This window comes from Pristiophorus japonicus, chromosome 8, assembly GCF_044704955.1.
Source record: "Pristiophorus japonicus isolate sPriJap1 chromosome 8, sPriJap1.hap1, whole genome shotgun sequence".
Lineage (NCBI taxonomy): Eukaryota > Metazoa > Chordata > Chondrichthyes > Pristiophoridae > Pristiophorus > Pristiophorus japonicus.
In genome coordinates this window covers 240435499-240459186 of record NC_091984.1, presented here as the reverse complement: position 1 = coordinate 240459186, position 23688 = coordinate 240435499, and the positions used below count along the sequence as shown (strand labels likewise).

At 44.4% G+C, this 23688-nt stretch overlaps 1 protein-coding gene across 5 annotated transcripts in view; it reads right to left on the bottom strand.

The window, feature by feature from the left end:
- LOC139269087 (membrane-associated phosphatidylinositol transfer protein 2) overlaps positions 1–23688 on the bottom strand; it is a 349880-nt gene that overhangs the window by 68862 nt on the left and 257330 nt on the right. For all 5 annotated transcript variants that reach the window (XM_070888156.1, XM_070888159.1, XM_070888158.1 and 2 more), the window contains exons 6-9: positions 18515–18868; positions 9852–9947; positions 6625–6732; positions 2773–2840 (exon numbers count right to left, since the gene is read on the bottom strand). In XM_070888156.1, coding sequence (XP_070744257.1) covers positions 2773–2840; positions 6625–6732; positions 9852–9947; positions 18515–18868 — 626 coding nt within the window. The remainder of the gene's footprint in view (positions 1–2772; positions 2841–6624; positions 6733–9851; positions 9948–18514; positions 18869–23688) is intronic.

Sequence of the window (23688 nt, the reverse complement as noted above, 5' to 3'; positions counted from 1 at the left end):
AGCCTGTCTGGGATGGAAAGCACATCAGCAAGAGAGATATTTACAATGTGGTGGCGAGAGGGGAGATGAGAGAGATGGATTTTAAGTTATTGAGGAGACACAGACACATCAGAACTGAGGAGAGGAACAATTCTCTAAATTCACTATATCATCGCTCAGCTCTGGGCAACTGAAATCTGAGACATTTTATTTGCACTGCGCATATTTCTTCCGCAAAACTCAAACAAGAAGTTCCCCAATGTGCTGGCTTTCATTCTCACGGTTGTCAATTGTCAGGTGGTGAAATTTATTACCTCCAGTTTAATTCCTTGGATGTAGTAATGTGAGATGAAATGAGATTAACTTGGATATAATTTGTATTATCATTGCAATTTGGGAAACTATTCTGTTCGGAGCAACAGCTGTTTGCTCAAGGTCAACAGTGAATTAAGAGGTCTCTTTGAGATGGTTTCCAGTTTGTTGAAAATTAAATCCCTTCAACCATGATTTGTTTGAGAAATTTTTCAATTCTTCTTTTAGTTGACTCAGAATCAGGCAATTGAGATTATTTGACAGATTTCAAATAACTTAAAAGACATGACCACTTCTCATCATAGAATAGTACAGCACTGAAGGCGACCATTCGGCCCATCGAATCTACGCCGACACTTTCGAAGAGCGATCCAGTTACTCCCGCTCTTTCCCATATCCCAGCAATTTTTTCTCCTTCAAATATTTATCCAATTTCCTTTTGAAAGCTACTATTGAATCAGTTTCCACCACCCTACAAGGCAGCGCATTTCAAATCCTAACAACTTGTTGGTAAAAAAAACCCATAAAAGCTCACATAAAAGGAAATCTAAAAGTTTTCTCTAGGCATATAAATAATAAACGGGCAGTAAGGGGAGGTTGGGGCTGATTTGGGACCAAAATGGAGCCCTCCGCATGGAGGCGGAGGCCATGGCTGAGGTACTAATTGAGTACTTTGTATCTGTCTTTACCAAGGAAGAAGATGCTGCCAAAGTCAGAGAGAGAGAGGAGGTAGTTGAGATCTTGGATGGGATAAGAATTGATAAAGAGGAGGTACTAGAAAGGTTGGCTGTACTTAAAGTAGATAGGTCACCAGAACCGGATGGGATACATCCTCGGATGCTGAGGGAAGTAAAGGTGGAAACTGCAGAGGCTCTGGCCACAATCTTCCAATCCTCCTTAGAACAGGGCTGGTGCCAGAGGACTGGAGAATTGCAAATGTTACACCCTTGTTCAAAAAAGGGTGTAAGGATAAACCCAGCAACTACAGGCCGGTTTGTTTAACTTCGGTAGTGGAGAAGGTTTTAGAAACAATAATCCGGGACAAAATTAACAGTCCCTTGGACAAGTGCGGATTAATTAAGTAAAGCCAGCGCATATTTGTTAAAGTCAAATCGTGTTTAACCAACTTGATCGAGCTTTTTGATGAGGTAACAGAGGTTGATGAGGTTGATGTGGTGTACATGGACTTCCAAAAGACATTTGATAAAGTTCCACATAATAGGCTTGCCAGCAAAGTTGAAGCCATGGAATAAAAAGGAAAGTGGCAGTATGGATACGGAACTGGCTCAAGAGGCCATATGGCCTACTCCTGCTCCAATTTCTTATATTCTTATATAAAAGCAAGGATGTTATGATGAACCTTCATAAAACACTGATTCGGCCTCAACTGGAGTATTGTGTCCAATTCTGGGCCCTGCACTTTAGGAAGGATGTGAAGGCCTTGGAGCGGGTGCAGAGGGAGATTTACGAGAATGGTTCCAGGGATGAGGGACTTCAGTGACGTGGATAGACTGGAAAAGCTGGGGTTGTTCTCCTTGGAGCAGAGAAGGTTGAGAGGAGATTTGATCGAGGTGTTCAAAATCATGAGGGGTCTGGAGAGAGAGAAACTGTTCCCATTGGTGGAAGGGTCTGGAACCAGAGGACACAGATTTAAGGCGACTGGCAGAAGAACCAAAGGCTTACACAGCGAGGGAATGCACTGCTTGAAAGGCAGATCTAAACGTGGCTTTCCCAAAAGGGAATTGGATAAGCACCTTAAGGAAATTTTTTCCTAGGGCTACAGGGAAAGGGCGGGGGAGTGGGACTGGCTGAAGCGCTCTTGCAGAGAGCCGGCATGGGCTCGATGGGCCGAATGGCCTCCTTCTGTGCTGTAACCATTCGATGATTCTAAACGTTTTTGCCAATCACCTTAAACCTGTAAGCTAATAAATAGCTGAGAGCAGGTTATGATGTTTTTTTGTCTGCGGTGCGTGTTTTATGGTGAATTTTATGCTCAGAGATAGAAATACCAATGCTGATTAACACAACATCAAGCACTTGCTGATCTGATAGAACACGGGATAGATGTAGGGTGAAGTTCCCGTTAAATTGTTCCAACAAGCACCTTAATCCCAGCCTCAGAAGAGGACCACTGTTGCATTTCATTGTCTCACATCAGTTATTCTGGCCACCTTACTGAGATGTAATGCCAAATTATATCTGATCCTCGGGCAATCTCACACATCTTCTAGGAGCTTGTTTCACAATAGCATTAATAGTACATTGTGTAGGGGAAACCCAACAGTTCACAAAAAAACATATTATTGGATATAAAGTATACATATCAAGCCATCTAGTTGGCTTGATGCCTGAAGTGTTTCTGATTGCCAGAAACCAAACTGAATTGCTATCCTGTACTTTCCTGCTAGTTAATCTTTCTTCCATACTTAGTGTTTATTACCTTACCCTCCACTCCCAAGTATTGATATCAAAGTAACCTACCTCAATACGATTGAGTTGCTCTGCACTGGAAGGAACATAGTCTGTCAATTGTCCTTGATACAGGTCATCTAGGGGAGAAAAATGATTCAGTAACAGCACACCCACACGTTCAATAATGGGGGCAGGACCTATGGAATCAGTACAGAAATCTTGCTAACAAATCTCCTTTAACACTATATGTCCCCTTATTACATCTGTAGATTTGTCACTTTCTACATACAGTACTTACTCATGAGGACAACTTAATTATCTTAGTTATGGAGTCAGCCTAGGCTCAGTTGGTCTCGCTCTCGCCTCCGAGTCAGAAGGTCGTGGGTTCAAGCCCTACTCCAGAGACCTGGGCACATAATCTAGGCTGACAATGTCAGAGATGCTAACAGTCGGATGCGACGTTAAACCGAGGCCCGTCTGCTCTCTCAAGTGAACGTAAAAGATCCCATGGCACTATTTCGAAGAAGAGCAGGGAAGTTATCTCTGGTTTCCTGGGGCCAATATTTATCCCTCAATCAACATCACTAAAACAGATTATCTGGTCATCATCATACATTGCTGTTTGTGGGAGCTTGCTGTGCGCAAGTCGGCTGCCGCGTTTCCTACATTACAACAGTGACTAGACTTTAAAACCACTTTATTGGCATAAAAATAAAAAAGGGAAGGTGGCTCAACCGTGGCTATCAAGGGAAATCAGGGATAGTATTAAAGCCAAGGAAGTGGCATACAAATTGGCCAGAAATAGCAGCGAACCTGGGGACTGGGAGAAATTTAGAACTCAGCAGAGGAGGACAAAGGGTTTGATTAGGGCAGGGAAAATGGAGTACGAGAAGAAGCTTGCAGGGAACATTAAGACGGATTGCAAAAGTTTCTATACATATGTAAAGAGAAAAAGGTTAGTAAAGACAAACGTAGGTCCCCTGCAGTCAGAATCAGGGGCAGTCATAACGGGGAACAAAGAAATGGCGGACCAATTGAGCAAGTACTTTGGTTCGGTATTCACTAAGGAGGACACGAACAACCTTCCGGTTATAAAAGGGGTCGGGGGGTCTAGTAAGGAGGAGGAACTGAGGGAAATCCTTATTAGCCGGGAAATTGTGTTGGGGAAATTGATGGGATTGAAGGCCGATAAATCCCCAGGGCCTGATGGACTGCATCCCAGAGTACTTAAGGAGGTGGCCTTGGAAATAGTGGATGCGTTGACAGTCATTTTCCAACATTCCATTGACTCTGGATCAGTTCCTATGGAGTGGAGGGTAGCCAATGTAACCCCACTTTTTAAAAAAGGAGGGAGAGAGAAAACAGGGAATTATAGACCGGTCAGCCTGACATCGGTAGTGGGTAAAATGATGGAATCAATTATTAAGGATGTCATAGCAGTGCATTTGGAAAGAGGTGACATGATAGGTCCAAGTCAGCATGGATTTGTGAAAGGGAAATCATGCTTGACAAATCTTCTGGAATTTTTTGAGGATGTTTCCAGTAGAGTGGATAAGGGAGAACCAGTTGATGTGGTATATTTGGACTTTCAGAAGGCGTTCGACAAGGTCCCACACAAGAGATTGATGTGCAAAGTTAGAGCACATGGGATTGGGGGTAGTGTACTGACATGGATTGAGAACTGGTTGTCAGACAGGAAGCAAAGAGTAGGAGTAAATGGGTACTTTTCAGAATGGCAGGCAGTGACTAGTGGGGTACCGCAAGGTTCTGTGCTGGGGCCCCAGCTGTTTACACTGTACATTAATGATTTAGATGAGGGGATTAAATGTAGTATCTCCAAATTTGCGGATGACACTAAGTTGGGTGGCAGTGTGAGCTGCGAGGAGGATGCTGTGAGGCTGCAGAGCGACTTGGATAGGTTAGGTGAGTGGGCAAATGCATGGCAGATGAAGTATAATGTGGATAAATGTGAGGTTATCCACTTTGGTGGTAAAAACAGAGAGACAGACTATTATCTGAATGGTGACAGATTAGGAAAAGGGGAGGTGCAAAGAGATCTGGGTGTCATGGTACATCAGTCATTGAAGGTTGGCATGCAGGTGCAGCAGGCGGTTAAGAAAGCAAATGGCATGTTGGCCTTCATAGCAAGGGGATTTGAGTACAGGGGCAGGGAGGTGTTGCTACAGTTGTACAGGGCATTGGTGAGGCCACACCTGGAGTATTGTGTACAGTTTTGGTCTCCTAACCTGAGGAAGGACATTCTTGCTATTGAGGGAGTGCAGCGAAGGTTCACCAGACTGATTCCCAGGATGGCGGGACTGACCTATCAAGAAAGACTGGATCAACTGGGCTTGTATTCACTGGAGTTCAGAAGAATGAGAGGGGACCTCATAGAAACATTTAAAATTCTGACGGGGTTAGACAGGTTAGATGCAGGAAGAATGTTCCCAATGTTGGGGAAGTCCAGAACCAGAGGTCACAGTCTAAGGATAAGGGGTAAGCCATTTAGGACCGAGATGCGGAGGAACTTCTTCACCCAGAGAGTGGTGAACCTGTGGAATTCTCTACCACAGAAAGTTGTTGAGGCCAATTCACTAAATATATTCAAAAAGGAGTTAGATGAGGTCCTTACTACTAGGGGGATCAAGGGGTATGGCGAGAAAGCAGGAATGGGGTACTGAAGTTGAATGTTCAGCCATGAACTCATTGAATGGCGGTGCAGGCTAGAAGGGCCGAATGGCCTACTCCTGCACCTATTTTCTATGTTTCTATGTTTCTAAAGCGATTTGGGTCACTCTGAGGTCACGAAAGACACTATAGAAATGCAAATTCTTTCTTTGCATCACAATTCACAGCGACAAATGTTGTTTCTGAAAGTACGGCTGGTACTGGGGGCAGTGTGTGGTGCATTAAGCCAAAGCACCATGGTTGCTGCTTCTTTCAGACCATTGCCCATGTGCTGAGCTCATCAAGTGGCAGGGAAACGCGAGCTCTCACCAAGGCCAGACTGTGTAAGCACACCACAGAAAGTAAGATCGTGGACCAGGAACGACCACTCAACCCACCAAAGTGCAGCTCTCTGAGACACAACTCTCCTATTCAGCAGCCTTGGCACATTCTGAATGAAGCACTGGTACTGAAGGTCCCAAGTTCAATCCCAAGCTTGTGCCGAGCTAGCCAATCCCAGCCCAGACCAGAGATGGGTGGTAAAACTGGCGATGGTGTCCGACATCAGGAATCAGCCTTGGTCACACTGTGATGGCTATCCCTGCCAGCCCGGCCTGAAAGCTCATGTGTGGCTTTGGGTTCTGCCATTCATGGCCGAATAGTCTGTCTAGGCCACAAATGAAGAATGAGCACCTAGCTGTTGATCCCAAGGAAGCGTATGGCAGCAAGCATCCAGTTTTCAGGAGAATGGTGAAAGGGATTGAAGGAAAACTGGAATAAGTCAGCTTGTGGAACACAGAATTGTTCTCCTTAGAGCAGGTTCAGCGGAGATTTATTAGGTGTTCAAAACTCGGAGGGGTTTTGATAGAGTAAATGAGGAGAAACTATTTCTAGTGGCAGCAGGGTCGGTAACCACAGCACACAGATTTAAGATCATTGGCAAAAAAGCACGGGGGCGGAGGAAATGAGGAGAATATTATTTTACACAGCGAGTTGTTGTGATCAGGAACGCGCTGCCTGAAAGGGCGGTGGAAGCAGATTCAATCGTAACTTTCAAAAGGGAATTGGATAAATATTTGAAAAGGAGAAATTTGCCGGGCTGTGGGAGAGAGGGCAGGGGGGAGTGGAACTCATTGGACAGCTCTTTCAGAGCCGGCACAGGCTTGATGGGCCGAATGATTCAAAAAACACAGAACTGAAATGATGCAAATTCTTCAGAGCTTTTAAATAACTTTATGAACAAATTGAGCTTACTCTGGGCCTCCTCAACATCGCCACTCGCTTCAATTTTATCAATAAGATCATTCGAATTCCATTTTGTGATTTCTTGAGGGTAGGTCTCCTCATTGTCTGAAAAATCTTCTGTGCAGATAAAAGGGAAAACACGAGGACCAAGTGTGAATTATTTTATTGACACTTCTTAAGGCAACAGAATTCTTTGGATGTGAACACAAATATAAACCAAAATTCCTTAACCTCTATATAAGATTTGAACATGCAACGAGATCTTCAGTGTCCCTTACACAACGCAGTGACTTGTGCATTACCCTTCCCCATCACCAGTGATGCTAACTCCTGGCAGAAGGAGAGAAAAAGACTTGTAGCCAATTTCAGGAAATCTCTAAGAAGATCCTACAGTAACCAGACAATTCCTCTGGTCAACTCACACCATTATATCCACCACAAACTCAAGAAGATTTGTCAAGCAAGATCTGTAAATCTGTATTGACTATTAATCTGTTATTAAACCCCTCCTGATGTATCAGTATTCAAACTTTCAGGACACTTTCTATTATTTTACCCACGAACAATGTCGAGTTTCCACCTGTGGTTTCCTGGCTTATCCCTTTGTCCCTTTTTATAAATTGGCTCCACATTCACCATCTTCCTCCCTTGGTACAATTCCCATATTCAGTGATATAAATAAAACTGGATGGTGAGTGAATTACAGGTAATAATCAAGCTCAAGGGTTCAGGTGGTGAATAAACTCCAAGTGTGAAGCCAGCCAAGCCCCACAATTAGACGGTAAATACCGAAAGGAAAAGTCTACGTCTGCTGGAGGCTGTGGAAAGAGGCAGAGTGCATCGGCATCACTGCAGGGCCCAGCTGGCACCACAGACAACACTGGCTGGTCAAGGCAGCTAGCAACCAGCACCCAATATGTTGGAGCAGCAATGGGAACACAGCACCACTGGTTGGGTTGACTGCAGGCTGCAGATAGTAAATCCACGAAACAGGATTGACTTCCTCAGCACGGGGCAATTTCAAGATGCGTTGATTGATGCGGAGCCCTCGCTCAGTAAGCACAGATGTTAGAGCTGATGGGTGCTCATTCCAGAGTTGCTGCCAATCCCACACTACAGCACGAGCATAGGCCGTACACATGGCCAGGCATTGCATTCCTCGATTTAAATGGTGCTGTTCATTTGCGCCATGCAGTAATATTTTATCCTCATCGGGTGTAGGGGATTAATAATAAACATCACCCAAAAAAGCTATTACACATTCTCCAGTCTCAAGGCAAGGCAACAACAGCCACCCACTATCACCTTGTATAACCTGTCTGCTAAACAAACTGCCTGACTGTACCACTGGATAAACAACGAGTAGCACATGTTTAGATTACAGAGCACAGGCTGCAGCAGTAGACCGAACAGATGGCTCACACTTCTCACGTGTATCTACTTTACAGCCATTATTCACCACTTGTGAAAATGTCAGGTCTTCCCCTGACTTGTCATGGGCTCTAATCAAGGTGATGGAAAGAGGCTTAAACCTAAAATGGTGCACAGTGTGACTGGACCTTCCCATACAGTCATTTCCTCCTCATCATCCATTTACTATTCTCTTGGACCAGCTGTAATGCTCATGTCGGCACCAAATTCTCTGATCTGCTTTCCCGATTACACATCGCCCCTGCTAGCTTTCTTCCTTCAACAAAACTCTGCCCTCTGTTGCCTGGCCACAAGCAGATTCACACTGTGGTGATTGACAGATATTCCACCAACCAACCAATGAGAACTCCAACAATGGCTTTGCTGAGATCCCTGGATCAGGGCAGCTGAGCGTCCAGTTACAAGGTGTCAAGGAGTGTTAAAGTTGATCTTACACCCCTCAAACACACTTTACCTATGGCAGCTCACATTCCTCCTGTCCCACAAGGCCTCAGTAATAAGAAGCACAGGCAAAGTAGCAAAATAACATCATTTGGCTGTTTAGCCAATAAGCGCAGAGAAAATACAATATTCAGTGCCTGTGAATGAGAGAATGATTGGACATCAACCTCCCATTTCCCACAATTTCTCACCAAGATCTTTCTACTTACCTCTGAACAGATGTGGATGTCTAAAATGGCCAAGAGCCACTTCACCTGTGGGAACCATTGTAGCAAAAGGTGGATAAAAGCAGATTCAGTGCAGGGACTGTCTGGGCAATAGCCGAGGTAGGACTGAGTATACCCGTGCGGATAGGATACTGGATCAGCAATGTGCTGGACAACATCCTTTACACTTCAGCATGTTGACAAATGTAAGCAAATGAGTGGGCAAATAGTCAGCATTTTTTTAAAAATGGTGTACGTAGTTAAAAAGTTAAACCGAATTTTTAATTAACCATTAGGGCTAAATATTAAACGATACTGACTATGGAACTTCACAAACTGCATTTTCAATTAGCAATACTGAGCCTTTGCAATACAGTACTACATCAGATCACAAAGGGTAACTGCTCCATTTCCCCCATGTGCTGATGTAGTCTGGGCTTTGACAACTCACGAGTGTTATGCTCATAATAAAGTAATGTAATTGAGTACTGTAGTCACAAGTAAGTGTGACCTTAGCTTCTTTATTTAAACTCCAGAGTGCTGGTACAGCATGGGAGGCCTGCTTATATACAGTGTTCCCATGGGATGCTGGGATTCTTTGCTACTCCAACAGGTATGCCCTCTGGTGGCAGTATGATACAGGTTGCCTTGGCATGCATACATAACAGGTAATATCCAAAATGGGGCCGGTCTATTTAGGGTTACTCAATCTCGTTGACATGAAATGATGGTAATTGTGTGACCGTGCCAGCCAGGCAATGGTGAGGTCAGGTCAACGACCGATCTCGAAGTCTCACTATGAATTATTTTCTGTAAAATGAATACAAGTTCGGTATCAGTGATGTCTGACTAATACTGGTGGATACACTGGTAATTATCGAATCTGGTATTATGTGGCACTCCTTCATAGAGTCACTGTATACAGAAATTACATACAGGCTGCCCTTCAATATTTATTGGTGCAGATCCTGACAAGCCATTGACCTGATACTGAGGCAACACAAATTAGTCAGCGATAAAGTATACAGAAAGTATGTCCCACCATGATGCTAATGCAGGTTTATACTGGCAATTGGGATACCTGCATCACCAGCCATCACGACACAGAACAAGGTATCAAGGCTTCAGACCTTGTCCTTGGTACTGGCTCTTATGTACCTTGTGCATCAAAGAATTCATCATCCGAGCTGTCATCAGAATCGCGAGCAATACTCTGCATCCGCCAGTCAGCGATATTGTGACGCGAAGGACTTGCTGAGAAACAAAGAAATGTTGTTAGAGGACAACACAACCGCTGATCCAAGCATGCTGCTAAAATAGTAACCGATGAAAAGCGGCGATATAAATAAAGTTTTACATTGTACACCAAGTCAATCACACAACTTTGATTGTATCACACACGTCCAAGAATGTGCTAGAAAAATGCTTAAGTACCATGCCCATTCTGTTACAAAAAGCATAAACTAAGAACATTTGGGTTGTTCAATTTTTCAGTTTATGATTATAACCTGTGTTTGCTTCCTCATAAATTGTCAGCATGATGAAAGATTTACAGCATGAAGTACTAAAGCGAAGGTCACGGGAGCCTCTGTACATAAACTAGCAATCAGGACCCATTTTATCCGGTACCTTGCTGTTATAATGAGTTCATTTGCTGTAATGGCGAGTCCGTGTTTAGATCAGCATGCTCGGATGTGTATTTTGGAGACCTAGATGTAATTGGTGTATTGTTGCCAGGGTGACTCTTGGTCATGTGCTGGTTCAGTTACCCAAGAGACTCCCGTGATTCAGAGGTAATTGGGTAAGGTGTTGGAGCAGTGGATGGAATGCCTGATGAGAATGCGTGGTGTTATGTTGCTGTGGTAACAATCAGTTGGGAGAAAATAGGGCCACCCCCTAATCACGCACAATGCAGTTGGAAATATTCAGACATCAGGACAGCCACATAAATACTGTGGCTACAAGAGCGGGTCACAGGCTGGGTATTCTACGGCGAGTGTCTCACCTCCTGACTCCCTAAAGCCCATCTACAAGACACAAGTCAGGAGTGTGATGGAACACTCTCCACTTGCCTGGATGGTGCAGCTCCAACAACACTCAAGAAGCTCGTCACCATCCAGGACAAAGCAGCCGCTTGATCGGCCCCCCATCCACCACCTTCAACACTCACTCCCTCCACCACCGGCGCCCCCTGGCTGCAGTGTGCACCATCTACAAGATGCACTGCAGCAACTCACCAAGGCTTCTTCGGCAGCACCTCCCAAACCCACGACCTCTACCCCCTAGAAGGACAAGGGCAGCAGGCGCCTGGGAACACCACCACCTCCACGTTCCCCTCCCAGTCACACACCATCCTGACTTGGAAATATATCGGCCGTTCCTTCATCGTCACTGGGTCACAATCCTGGAACTCCCTCCCTAACAGCACTGTGGGAGCACCTTCACCACACGGACTGCAGCGGTTCAACCAACGACGCTTACATCCTGTGAACATTTTTTTTTTTAAATCAAACATTTCAGGAGCATAGACCCAATCGAAAGAAATGCCCCATAAAAAGCTGCCTCTAACACCCTACTCTCCAGTTAATTTCAGGTCAGTTTTAAAAGTTCACCAAATCAAATAACCCAGATAGCGATATATAGTTGGGCTCATTCAGAAGCCTCAACTTGAATGTTCCCTTTCCCTGTTGCTTGCTTTCTTACCATCAGCCCCAGTGCTCATAGCACCATATCAGTTTGTACTGGTTTGCAAGCAATAAAATAATGCAATTAAAATAGGACACAAAAGATGACATAGAGAAAGTCAACTCATCGAGAAAGTCGAGAGCTCGGGTCCTGGAACTGCCTGGCACTTGAATTTTTTCTTGCTTTCACCACATGAATTCCAGCAGTTCTCATTGAGATCACGAGGTGGGAACAAACCGGGGAGGGGACAATAAGCAGAGTCTTTCCTGATGGAGGAATAAAAATAACGACCATGCAGGGCAATCTGCTACCTCAATGAAAAAAGTTTCTCCTCTCCCTCCCTCACACATCACGTCCTTAACGGTCATTGTGTCATTGCAGCACTTCAACATGCTGAGATTCGGGAGAGGGAGGGGAGTTGGTCAAGATTTCCAACGGCGTCATTTTGAGGCGGGGGCAGAAGTGGGCGATAAAAGGCAGCTGGAAATACGCGGTTTAGGTGAAGGATAGATGCAGGGTGAGGCTTGGCTGTGGGTCAAACAGAATGTCACGGCTTGCATCGTTTGGTTCAGTCTGACCAAGTGGCAGGGAAGGGGGATGGAATCACCAGCAAGGGAGCTCAGCAAAGTTCCCCCAAGGGTGTATAACCACGCATCAATCGGGAGGCCCTGCGCACGCTGCTCTCAAGCTGTTGCCGCTGGAAGATAGCTTGCATGCGCAGCCACTGACCGCGAATGAAAAGAAAAATTAGAAGGAACATTGAACCTCAGTCTTTCAAAGTCAACTCATTGGTTAAAATACTTCACTCTGCTGCACCACAAAGCAGCATATGTGGGCTCCGGGCATCAACGAGGGGACATGGAAATCAGGGCAGCTGCAGAAGTTGGATTGCAAAGACAACTTGAAACAAAATAATCTGTGCACTTTCCGTGCCGGAGCATTATCCACAGTTGCTCCTGGGGATTGCAGTGCAGTGCGTTGACGCAATCCCCAGGATCTGGCATGGCTGGGGGCGTGGGAACAAGGATGTTTCAGGCCACACACTGTGTGCGTGCAGCAGTTGTTCACAGAACCTTACAGCACAGCACAGGAGGCCATTCGGCCCATTTTGCCTGTGCCGGCTCTTTGGTAGAGCGATCCAATTAGGCCCACTCCCCCCACTCTTTCCCCATAGCTCTGAAAATGTTATTCCTTCAACTAGTTATCCAATTCCCTTTCATAAGAACATAAGAACTAGGAACAGGAGTAGGCCACCTGGCATCTCGAGCCTGCTCCGCCTTTTAATAAGATCATGGCTGATCTGATCATGGACTCAGCTGAAGAGATAGCTAATGGCAAAGATAGCTAAAGTGGTTAGCAGAGATGGGGAAGTCTTCAATTAATTTCTCACCCATTTGTCAGTGATTGCTTCAGCGTACCAGTATACAGATACAGCAGGAGCGGCAAGGTCGGGGCAAAGGAGCGGCGAGAGATTGTGGAGGGACGTGATCAGGGCCCGGGAGAGGCGAGAGTTCGGGGCCCAAAAGAGGCGAGGGCCCAGGAGCAGCACGGGCCAGCCCACACTGCGATATGTGTGCGCACTAGGTCCATGCAGCAGAGCTGGTCTCCAGTCGTCCTGGTTAATCCTTGCCACTGGACCAAGACCCAGCTCTGTCAAGCCCGTGTGGTGGCTGGTGTAAAAAAATCCACGCACAGGCATCTCCCCCCCCTTCAGGATGTAGCTCCACTTCCCTGCCCGCTCCCCATAACCCTTTATTCCCTTATCACTCAAAAATCTGTCTATCTCCACCTTAAATATGTTCAGTAACCCAGCCTCCACAACTCTCTGGGGCAGAGAATTCCACAGATTTACAACCCTCTGAGAAGAAATTCCTCCTCATCTCAGTTGTAAATGGGTTGTAACTTAGTTTTAGTTTCCCCAATGAGTGGAAATATCCTCTCTGCATCCACCTTGTTGAGTCCCCTCATTATCTTATACGTTTCGATAAGATCACCTCTCATTCTTCTGAACTCCAATGAGTAGAGGCCCAACCTATCTTCATAAGTCAACCCCCTCATCTCCGGAATCAACCTAGTGGAACCTTCTCTGAACAGCCTCCAATGCAAGTATATCCTTCCTTAAATACAGAGACCAAAACTGTACGCAGTACTCCAGGTGTGGCCTCACCAATACCCTGTACAGTTGTAGCAGGACTTCTCTGCTTTTATACTCTATCCCCCTTGCAATAAAGGCCAACATTCCATTTGCCTTCCTGATTACTTGCTGTACCTGTATACTAACATTTTGTGTTTCATGCACAAGGTCCCCCAGGACCCTCTGTACTGCAGCACTTTGTAATTTTTCTCCATTTAAATTATAATTTGCTTTTCTATTTTTTCTGCCAAAGTGGATAACCTCACATTTTCTCACATTATACGCCCAGGTCCCGCTGTACTGCAGCACTTTGCAATCTTACTCCATTTAAATAATAACTTGCTCTTTGATTTTTTTCTACCTCACACTTTCCCACATTATACTCCATCTGCCAAATGTTTGCCCACTCACTTAGCCTGTCTATATCCCTTTGCAGATTGTTTGTGTCCTGCTCACAATTTGCTTTCCCAGCAAACTTGGCTACATTACACTCGGTCCCTTTATCCGAGTCAGTGTATTCCAGATCTAACAATTCACTGCGTAAAAAAATTGTCATCTTCCCTCTGGTTCTCTTGCCAATTATCTTGAATCGATGTCCTCCGGTTACCGACCCTCCCGCCAATGGAAACAATTAAGGGGGTAGAAGAAAGGATAGGTAAATTTATGGGCAAGTTTAATGCCTTTGTTGTAAATGATATATTTTTCATGCTTCATGTTGCAAACCTCCTCTTTGCTACGACATGCCGTGTTACTGACAAAACAGGTTTGAAAAATATTTTGAGCAATTCCATTGGTTTGCCTGTTTTTTTACATTGCTATCTTTTGCTGACTGCTTATTCCATATTGGATGCTTTCAGACCTGTTTAGGCTTTGTTACTGGGAGTTTGATTACCTGCTCCTCCTGCCCTTGTTTGGTATGTTGCCGTTTTATAAAACATGAGCCAACCGGTTGAAGTACATTGCCAAAGCTAATTGTAGAGAAGTGCAATGTGCAAATGTGACAGGGAAAACGCTGTATTGGATACACGACATTATAAAGACTGACATTATCATTTGATTGGAAGTTCAAAGCTGCCACCAAACGACAACTTGCATTTATAGAACACCTTATACGTTGCAAACCGGCCGGTTTTAAGGAGCTTCACAAAGGAGGAGAGAGAGGTAGAGAGCAATATTCCCTTTAAGCTGTGTGACTGTGCAGCGCTCTACGGGTCCCACGCAGCCGTCAGCCGGCTTTTAAATTGAAAAAACTGCACAGGTGGAATTTTGAGTGGGTCGCACAGCCCAAAATAAATGACAATGAACATTGCTCGAGAGGGTGCTAAAGAGCTGAAAAACAGCACCCAGAATTCTTTTTCCAAATGGGGACGGGCATACTGTACGGACTTTTTCAAATCATTCGAGAACTCCAGCAGCATTTCGGCAATGAACAGAAACTGCACAAACAAAATTCAATACTAGGAAACAGGCTAGTTACAAGGAGGCATCAAAAAATCCATCAGAATTATGCAGCAGATCCCAAATGAGCAGGAAAGCAGAAACCTTACTGAATAAAATTCATTATATGCAACAGCATCAATAGGGTAGCAATGGATCTCCTTAATATTCAGTGGGCACAGTTTTCAAATGTATGTCACCTTTTCCATTATTCTCACATTAGCAGAATTATTCTGTGTACAATATTCCACAAGGCCATAAAAAGCAAATCAATATATTGAGCTGTTTACCATGGCCATGTTGGCACTGGACGATTATATCAGTCCGTTCAATTCACCAAGCACTCCAGTTTAATTTTCCCCATTATAATCTCAGACTGAGTTTATTATAGCTTAAATTCAGACTGAGGAGGAAGTGGGGGCGGGGGGGAGGCTTGGGATGTGGGTGGGGCGAGAACATAGCTTTGCTACAGCTCTTCACTGAACATTTGAGAAAGCGCAAGGAACCAGTTTGAATGACAAAGTTAAATCACGCAGCAAAAGACGTCAGTACCATGTTGCTAATAGTTTCTATAAATAAACCGCATCGCAAAGTAACAGATGGCGTCAATATCACAGATCTACCAGGAGGCTTTCAGCAAAGTCGTCGCTCATGCTGCCCGAAATCAATCTGGGATATGGGCAACCGCGGCTCAATGCAGAGTGAAGAAACATGTCAAGCTTGGTCATACAGTCGGTGATGCACATTATTTATTCTGCTTACTGCAACTATGTAAAAATCTAATTGAAGACAGAATATCTAGCTGTAAGGCCTGCATTTCAATGATTATAATTGGAATTTTCACACATTCGCCTGGTTTGGAGCTGGGTTCTGGTTAAGGGGAGCATGCACCAAACACAGGCAATGCTCTGAACAAACAAAGTCTTTGACTGAAGTAGCACACCCAGGGAGTGCATCCTCGTGCAGATCGCTTCAGCTTTTGAAACACAGCGTGAATGTAAACGGACTGAGGGAGGAGCAGACCAGGGTGCTGTAACTCCTCAACTCCCAATGGAAGGCACTGATTGTCTCAAAATTAACATTTGTGACATGAACGCTTTCTTTTGACCTTGGATTTATCTTTCGTTCTCTCGGCTTAATCAATTATTTTTCACGTCACTGTGGTGATAAAGAATCCTGTGGGGACTTCTGTCAAAAATTGCCAAAGGATTCACTTTAAAGGTTCTGGAAATGTACTCAAATATGTGCAAGTTAAACATTATTGTGCTGCATTCATTTTGCTTGTGTGTGAATTTCTTTCTGGTAGTAAATGTGCCTGGTGGTTTACCCTGAACAATATGTTCCAACAACATGGCTTTTGTCCACTTCTGGGAGAGGCCAAGAGCAACCGATGAGGAACTCCCATGTGAGCCAACTCAGTAAAAAAAACTCACCGGTAATCCATCAGCACGAAATCCAGGCAGACGTCCCAGTGCAGTACTGAGGGAGTGCTGCACTGTCGGAGGGGCTGTCTTTCAGATGAGACATTAAACCGAGACAGCTGCTCTCTCAGGTGGATGTAAAAGATCCCATGGCACTATTTCAAAGAAGAGCAGGGGAATTCTCCCCGATGTCGTGACCAATACTTATCCCTCAACCAACATCACTAAAACAGATTATCTGGTCATTATCACATTGCTGTTTGTGGGAGTTTGGGATGTCCTGAGGTGGTGAAAGACGTATAGAAATGCAAGTCTTTCTTTTTTCTTTTTATGTAGAATCACAGGAAAGGGACTGTGGTTCTTGGGGAAATGCTGGCCTTTTGCCAGCACCTGCGTCTGGGCACATGACAGGAGACACCCGCGGCACGCACACCCACTTGCACCACGCCTGGCTCCAAAGCTTGTTCGGAGGTAAGTGGCCGGCTGAATTGCAGGAGGCTGCTCAGGAATCCTCCACACATACTCCTTCCAAACAAACGTCACCCAGGAACCATACATGGGAAAGAATACGGAGCACCAGTACATGTGGCACATGGGGACAGAATATTAGTGCAGCATTTCAGACAGACGATACACACAAACTAAGTAACATAAAGACTCAGTACCATCACTATCGCATAACTTACATTTTTGTTTAATTATTCCAACAAAACAAAAACTTAGAATTGGGGGAAAAAAAATTGAACAGAAGGGTATTTAAAAAACGATGTATTTCCAACATTCTGATTTCTTGCTTCTCCCTGGGGAAAGGGCAGGAACGGCAGAGGTTCCTCGATATATCCGTGACGTTTTGAACAATGCCTGGAGTGCTGCACTGAGTTCCTGCCCTGTGCCCGAGGCTCAGCTCTGGCTCTTTCATTTACTCCGCTGGGCACGACACAATATTCCGATGTCGCACAACTCAACAAATGGCCAGCTGGCGCTGTATCAAGGAGTTGAGCTCCATATCCACAGGCGCTGCTGAGAGGGCACAGCTGCTCAGCTCCTGATACAACGCTGAGCTGAATCACAAAGGCAATTCAATTATCGGCGGAAACCCACTGCTGCGGAGTATTTGTTCAGCAAGTTAACATATTTGCACAATGCAACAAGTGAAAAGAACATAAACTTCGATTGTTAGGGGAAACCCATTCTATCACTTGTACTATTGACTTTGATCACAACTTCAATGGTTAAAGTTAGCTTGGAGAGCTGGGCCAATATAAATTAGTATCTAAAACAAGGCCAGTGAACTCACAGCAAATAAAAATGAGGAATTCTCCACTGGAGACTCTATGATTTGACCCTGATCCAGAGCGTGGCTGAGGGATCAGGCCAGCTGAACAGTGTAGCCTTGCCATGTTCAATATCATATTCATGTTTCAAGCATGAAACTGCACCAGAAAATAAATACTAACATTCTTGGCAGCTGTATACAAGTTTATCGAACTGCAAGAAAAAGTGAGGGGTTGGAGGAGTAAAATGATGAAAATTGGCACTCCGAGCAGCTATCACGTGACCTCAGTTGGACCTGCGTGTGTGGATGTCAGAGGAGGGGGGGCTGGACTCGGCTGTGATGCACCACGTGGATGAACAGCCGAGTGACGTTCATTGTCTCGGCTCATACATGAAGAACGGCGGTCACCTAGATGGGGTGCCAGTGGGGCAGCAGAGGAATGTGTACCCCAGAAAGACATCAACGCTTAAAGATAGATTGGGAGGGAGGGGAAATTAGTGAAGGAAGGACAAAAATATTTTTAAAAAGGTAGCTAAAACAAAACTTGCATTTCTATAGCGCCTTTCATGACTTCAGGACATCCCAAAGTGCTTTACAGCCAATGAAGTACTTTTGAAATTTAGTCACTATTGTAATGTAGGAAACGCAGCAGCCAATTTACGCACAGCAAGCTCCCACAAACAGCAATGAGAATGACTAGACAATGTTTTTTTTTAAATGATGTTGGATTGAGGGATAAATATTGGGCAGGACTGCTCTGTGTACAATAACGAAAAGACAGAATGAGGGGAACAAATAGATTTGATACTTTTGTTTGATGGCACCTGCAGCTCGAGAAAGTAGTAAGTGATGAGTTTGTAGACCTTACCTCCTCTTTTTGATGAGCGTGATGATTTGGATGATGTAGACCACTGTTTGGTCAGCGCTCTTTCCGTTAACGAGCCACTGTAGTCCTTCAAGTTGGCAGTGCCGGTTTCTGTATCGAGCGTGATGATGGAGTTGTTGGTGTCCAGATCCCGTTCGCTGGAGGACTGACTCACGCCAACTTGCTCGGCTTCACCGTCGTCTAAGTTGAACTGGGCCATGAACTGGGCCATTTTCTGGGCCAGCATGAGCTGCGTCTCCCTCTCCAGACGGCGGATATCCTCCATGGTCAGCCCGTACCATTCGTCCTGCCAGCACCACGCCTGCCGGTGAGCTCTCAGCATGACTTTCCGTAAACCTGCAACGCACGGAAACAGTCTTAAATCAAGCAGATGCATGAATCTAAATGTGTTTGAACAGACTTAAACCATAATTCAAAAATATAAGAAAGATTGGATTAAACACATACAAGTTGGCGCAGTAGGAAAATATTCCACAAGCCAAAGGCTGTGTTCCAAACAGAAGCAGTTTATACAAGACACAACTCATCAGCTGCAAGAGTTTTTGCAAACGACGATGGAAGTATTTTATGACCATTGAGTACTGACTCAAGAACAATCTTTAGACAGAGCTCACAATTTAACTCCTCCTAAACAAGGAAAATGATGATTCAATTATGACTCAAGAGCAGGTTTCAGCTAATAGTTGAGGGAGGTAAGCAGCTGCCTTTGAATCAACTGGTGAAACCATTATTCAAATGAGGTCCATGCTGGCATCAGGTGGTGATGCACTCATGCCCTGGGGGATTTGTGAAACGCACCAGACACACCCACAGGCACACACAGACAGGCACACACAGATACACAAGAATTTCCTGGTATCTGATGTCCATCTAGCAAGGGCTTAAACCTATGCAGCTTAATGATTATTCCCCTTTGGAGCGGGATGGAAGAGAGAGAAGCGGGGTTCCTTTGAAGTTCAGATGGTTCCAAGATCACATCTGGATACTTGGTCCCAAGTCATCACTCCACGGCTGACAGTCATCTGATAACTGAACCAGACTGCTCTGCAGTACACCAGTGTTGCTGATCGAGCAGCCTGCCTGGGTCATTGATGATACCTGGAGGGTAGACCCATCACTGGGGCTGGGATCGGTTCTACATGACTCTATCTAACCCTCTAACGGGTAGCTAGTCCTGGCCAGACATGCAGCAGGTGCTGACCACTGCCCTGTCCTGGTGAAGCTGTGAGGTTACACTCCAGCAATTGCCTCTTGCCACCCCGGGCCTGAGGTCCCATCTTTTGCTCGCTCCTCCTTATTTTTGCCCCTCAAAAATTAGATACAGCAATGCAAGAAAAATTCTAATTAAATATACCGCCTTCCTTTTGCCTTTAAAATCACTTCAATTTTCAAGTGAAAAGGCAGCAATTGCCTAAATGAAAATTTCATCACAGAAATGAATCACAGATTTAAATAAAGCTCACATATACCAAAATGACCTCACATTCTCCCTCTTGCTAATCCTCTGTAACTGTTAATGCGCTGAACTGCATAGAATGATAGAAATGACAGCGCTGGGACTGTCATTTGGCCCGTCAGACCAGTGTTGGCCCCTCCACATCTTCCCTCAGAGTGCCTGGGAGTCAATATGTGGTGTGTCAACAGATAAAGACGCAAAACTGTTCTGAATTTAGATTATGCGGAGAGTGTAAAGTTCCCCATCATTAAAACAGAAAGCTTACTGTGTGGCTCTCTTGGTTTGCATGATGATTTTCCACAAGTATCAGACACTTGGCAAGCCAAAAGAAAAACGCCACACTCTAGTACCATTATGGAATCAATAATAATACAATTCTTCCATTTATTAATAAAAAAATAATTCAGCAAATTATATGGTCAGAAAGGGCCATTGAATAGTCTCAGGACAAAATGATCACTGTTCACAAACTTCATCATCATAGGCAGTCCCTCGAACGAGGATGACTTGCTTCCACAAGAGTTCACAGATGTTTCAATGAAGGACCCAATGTTCCAGTCCTGAACTCCAATTGAGGATGTGCCTTACTGAGGCAATGGGACAGGTACTATAATTACAGGTAATCAATTATCATCCCGGCACTATAGAATCAGCATCCTATCCAGGTTTCAGAATAACTCATTGAACAGAACTAAACATCTGGGCACCAAAATGCAGGGGCAGTGAAATAACTCGTCTCGTACACATTCTGACTTCAGCACATAAACACTTCCCTTTCCTTTATTCAAGCTCACTCATTAGTAATAGAGATTGCTTGTTTACCTGTGCAGTCAATTGAAACAGCTATGTTGTAAGTTTGAGTGACTCTATGACAGATAATAGCAGATGGTCACAGGATGAATTACACAGGTATGTGCAGTCTCCAATTACTTTTGTAGCTCCATGTGGATAACACACCCTGACTGTAGGCACCTTGTAAAACCCTGTGATGAATAATGATAAGTAAGACAGTATGTTTGTGGATGTCTGGAGCGTGTGAAAGATGCGATATAGATGCAAGTCTTTGTTCTTTTCTTTTGACTGTGGTGCCAAGTACATTCTAGCTTTTTGGAGAGATTACTTGAGGTTTAAAATTTATTACAGGGCGAAGTTTGAAAAGTAAACTGTTCAACCTTCCACCCAACGGTTTTCAATTTACATGTTGTGAATTTTTCTTGACTACGATATATGAAAAGTCCAAGCTGAATATGTTAGCCCAGGGTATTGTGTGCAAACCTTTAGGTATGTTTAGTTATCTCAATAAATGTAAAACGGCTGCAATTTGACAAGCACTTGGGTAGAAAGTTAAAGAAGCTAAAATGGAGATCGCAGGACACTCAATAATTAGAAGTTTTACTAATCAACTGAGTCCAATCACATATTGCAGGCTACAGAACAAAGCCATTTAAAGGCATTATAAGATCATAAAAGCACTAGGTCTAGGAAATGATCAATTAAAACTGGTTGTTTTTAGTTCGAATGTATGTACTATTTTCTATACAAGGTACTGAAGAGTGGGGGGTGTGCAGTCCGTTTCTTTCGCTCTGCTCACTGAGTAGATGCATCTCCCTCAGTGGGTGGGGGGCCCTTCACGTGGGCCATGCTGTGCACCCCATGGTTGATGAGTGGCCTTGACCTTCTGTGGTGCTAGGGAAATTGAAGGGACTGAAGGCCGATAAATCCCCAGTGCCTGATAGTCTGCATCCCAGAGTACTTAAGGAAGTGGCCCTAGAAATAGTGGATGCATTGGTAGTCATTTTCCAACATTCTATAGACTCTGGTTCAGTTCCTATGGATTGGAGGGTAGCTAATGTAACCCCACTTTTTAAAAAAGGAGGGAGAGAGAAAATAGGGAATTATAGACCGGTTAGCCTGACATCGGTAATGGGGAAAATGTTGGAATCAATTATTAAAGATGTAATAGCAGCGCATTTGGAAAGCAGTGATGGGATCGGTCCAAGTCAGAATAGATTAATGAAAGACAAATCATGCTTGACAAGTCTTCTAGAATTCTTTGAGGATGTAACTGGTAGAGTGGATAAGAGAGAACCAGTGGATGCAGTGTATTTGGACTTTCAAAAGGCTTTTGACAAGGTCCCACACAAGAGATTAGTGTGCAAAATTAAAGCACATGGTATTGGGGGTTAGTGTCCCTGATTTCCCACATAGCACAGGAGGAGCATAACACGGCGCTGTGCTCAGCTGGCATGACTTAACACTTAAATTACTTAATTTACTTAATTTGGCAACAATGACAAAGGTTTCCTCCTGATGAGAAAAAGAAAAAAGATAAAGAAAAGTGAAGAACTACTCTTCAACTGGTTGGCAGACAGGAAGCAAAGAGTAGGAATAAACGGGTCCTTTTCAGAATGGCAGGCAGTGACTAGTGGGGTACCGCAGGGTTCAGTCTGGGATCCCATCTATTTACAATATGCATTAATGATTTAGATGAAGGATTTGAATGTATTATCTCCAAGTTTGCAGATGACACGAAGCTGGGTGGCAGTGCGAGCTGCGAGGAGGATGCTAGGGGACTTGGACAGGTTAGGTGAATGGGCAAATCCATGGCAGATGCAGTATAATGTGTGAGGTTATCCACTTTGGTTGCAAAAACAGGAAGGCAGATTATCTGAATGTTGACAGATTAGTAAAAGGGGAGGTGCAACGAGACCTGGGTGTCATGGTACATCAGGCATTGAAGGTAGGCATGCAGGTACAGCAGGCAGGAAAGAAAGCAAATGGCATGCTGGCCTTCATAGCGAGGGGATTTAAGGATAGGAGCAGGGAGGTCTTACTGCAGTTGTACAGGGCCTTGGCGAGACCACACTTTGAGTATTGTGTGCAGTTTTGATCTTCTAATCTGAGGAAGGACATTCTTGCTATAGAGGGAGTGCAGCGAAGGTTCACCAAACCGATTCCCGGGATGGCAGGATTGACTTATGAAGAAAGACAGGATCGACTAGGCTTATATTCACTGGAGTTTAGAAGAATGAGAGGGGATTTCATAGAAACATATAAAATTCTGACGGGATTGGACAGGTTAGATGCAGGATGAATGTTTCCGATGTTGGGGAAGTCCAGAACCAGGGGTCACAGTCTAAGGATAAGGGGTAAGCCATTTAGGACCGAGATGAGGAGAAACTTTTTCACTCAGAGAATTGTGAACTGTGGAATTCTCTACTGCAGAAAGTTGTTGAGGCCAATTCGTTCAATATATTCAAAAGAGAGTTATATGTGGCCCTTACGGCTAAAAGGATCAAGGGGTATGGAGAGAAAGCAGGAATGGGGTACTGAAGTTGCTTGATCAGCCATGATCATAGTGAATGGTGGTGCAGGCTCGAAGGGCCTTCTCCTGCACCTACTTTCTATGTTTCTATGTTTAAACGCCGGCATGGACTGGTTAGGCCGAATGGCCTGTTTCCGTGCTGTATATTCAATGTAATTCGATGTAATATTTTACCTGGTATGCCAGTCATGAAATATCAGTGAAGGTCCTGTTGCACAGACATTAAACCATTACTAAAATCTTACATTTTACTACTTTTGACTCCAGTTTGGCAAGAAGCACCTTTCATTATTCTAATTCTATAACGTCTCAAAACTTTCAACGATTAATATACAGAAGAAACTGGAAAAAATACAACTGAAGTGAAGGTGCTTT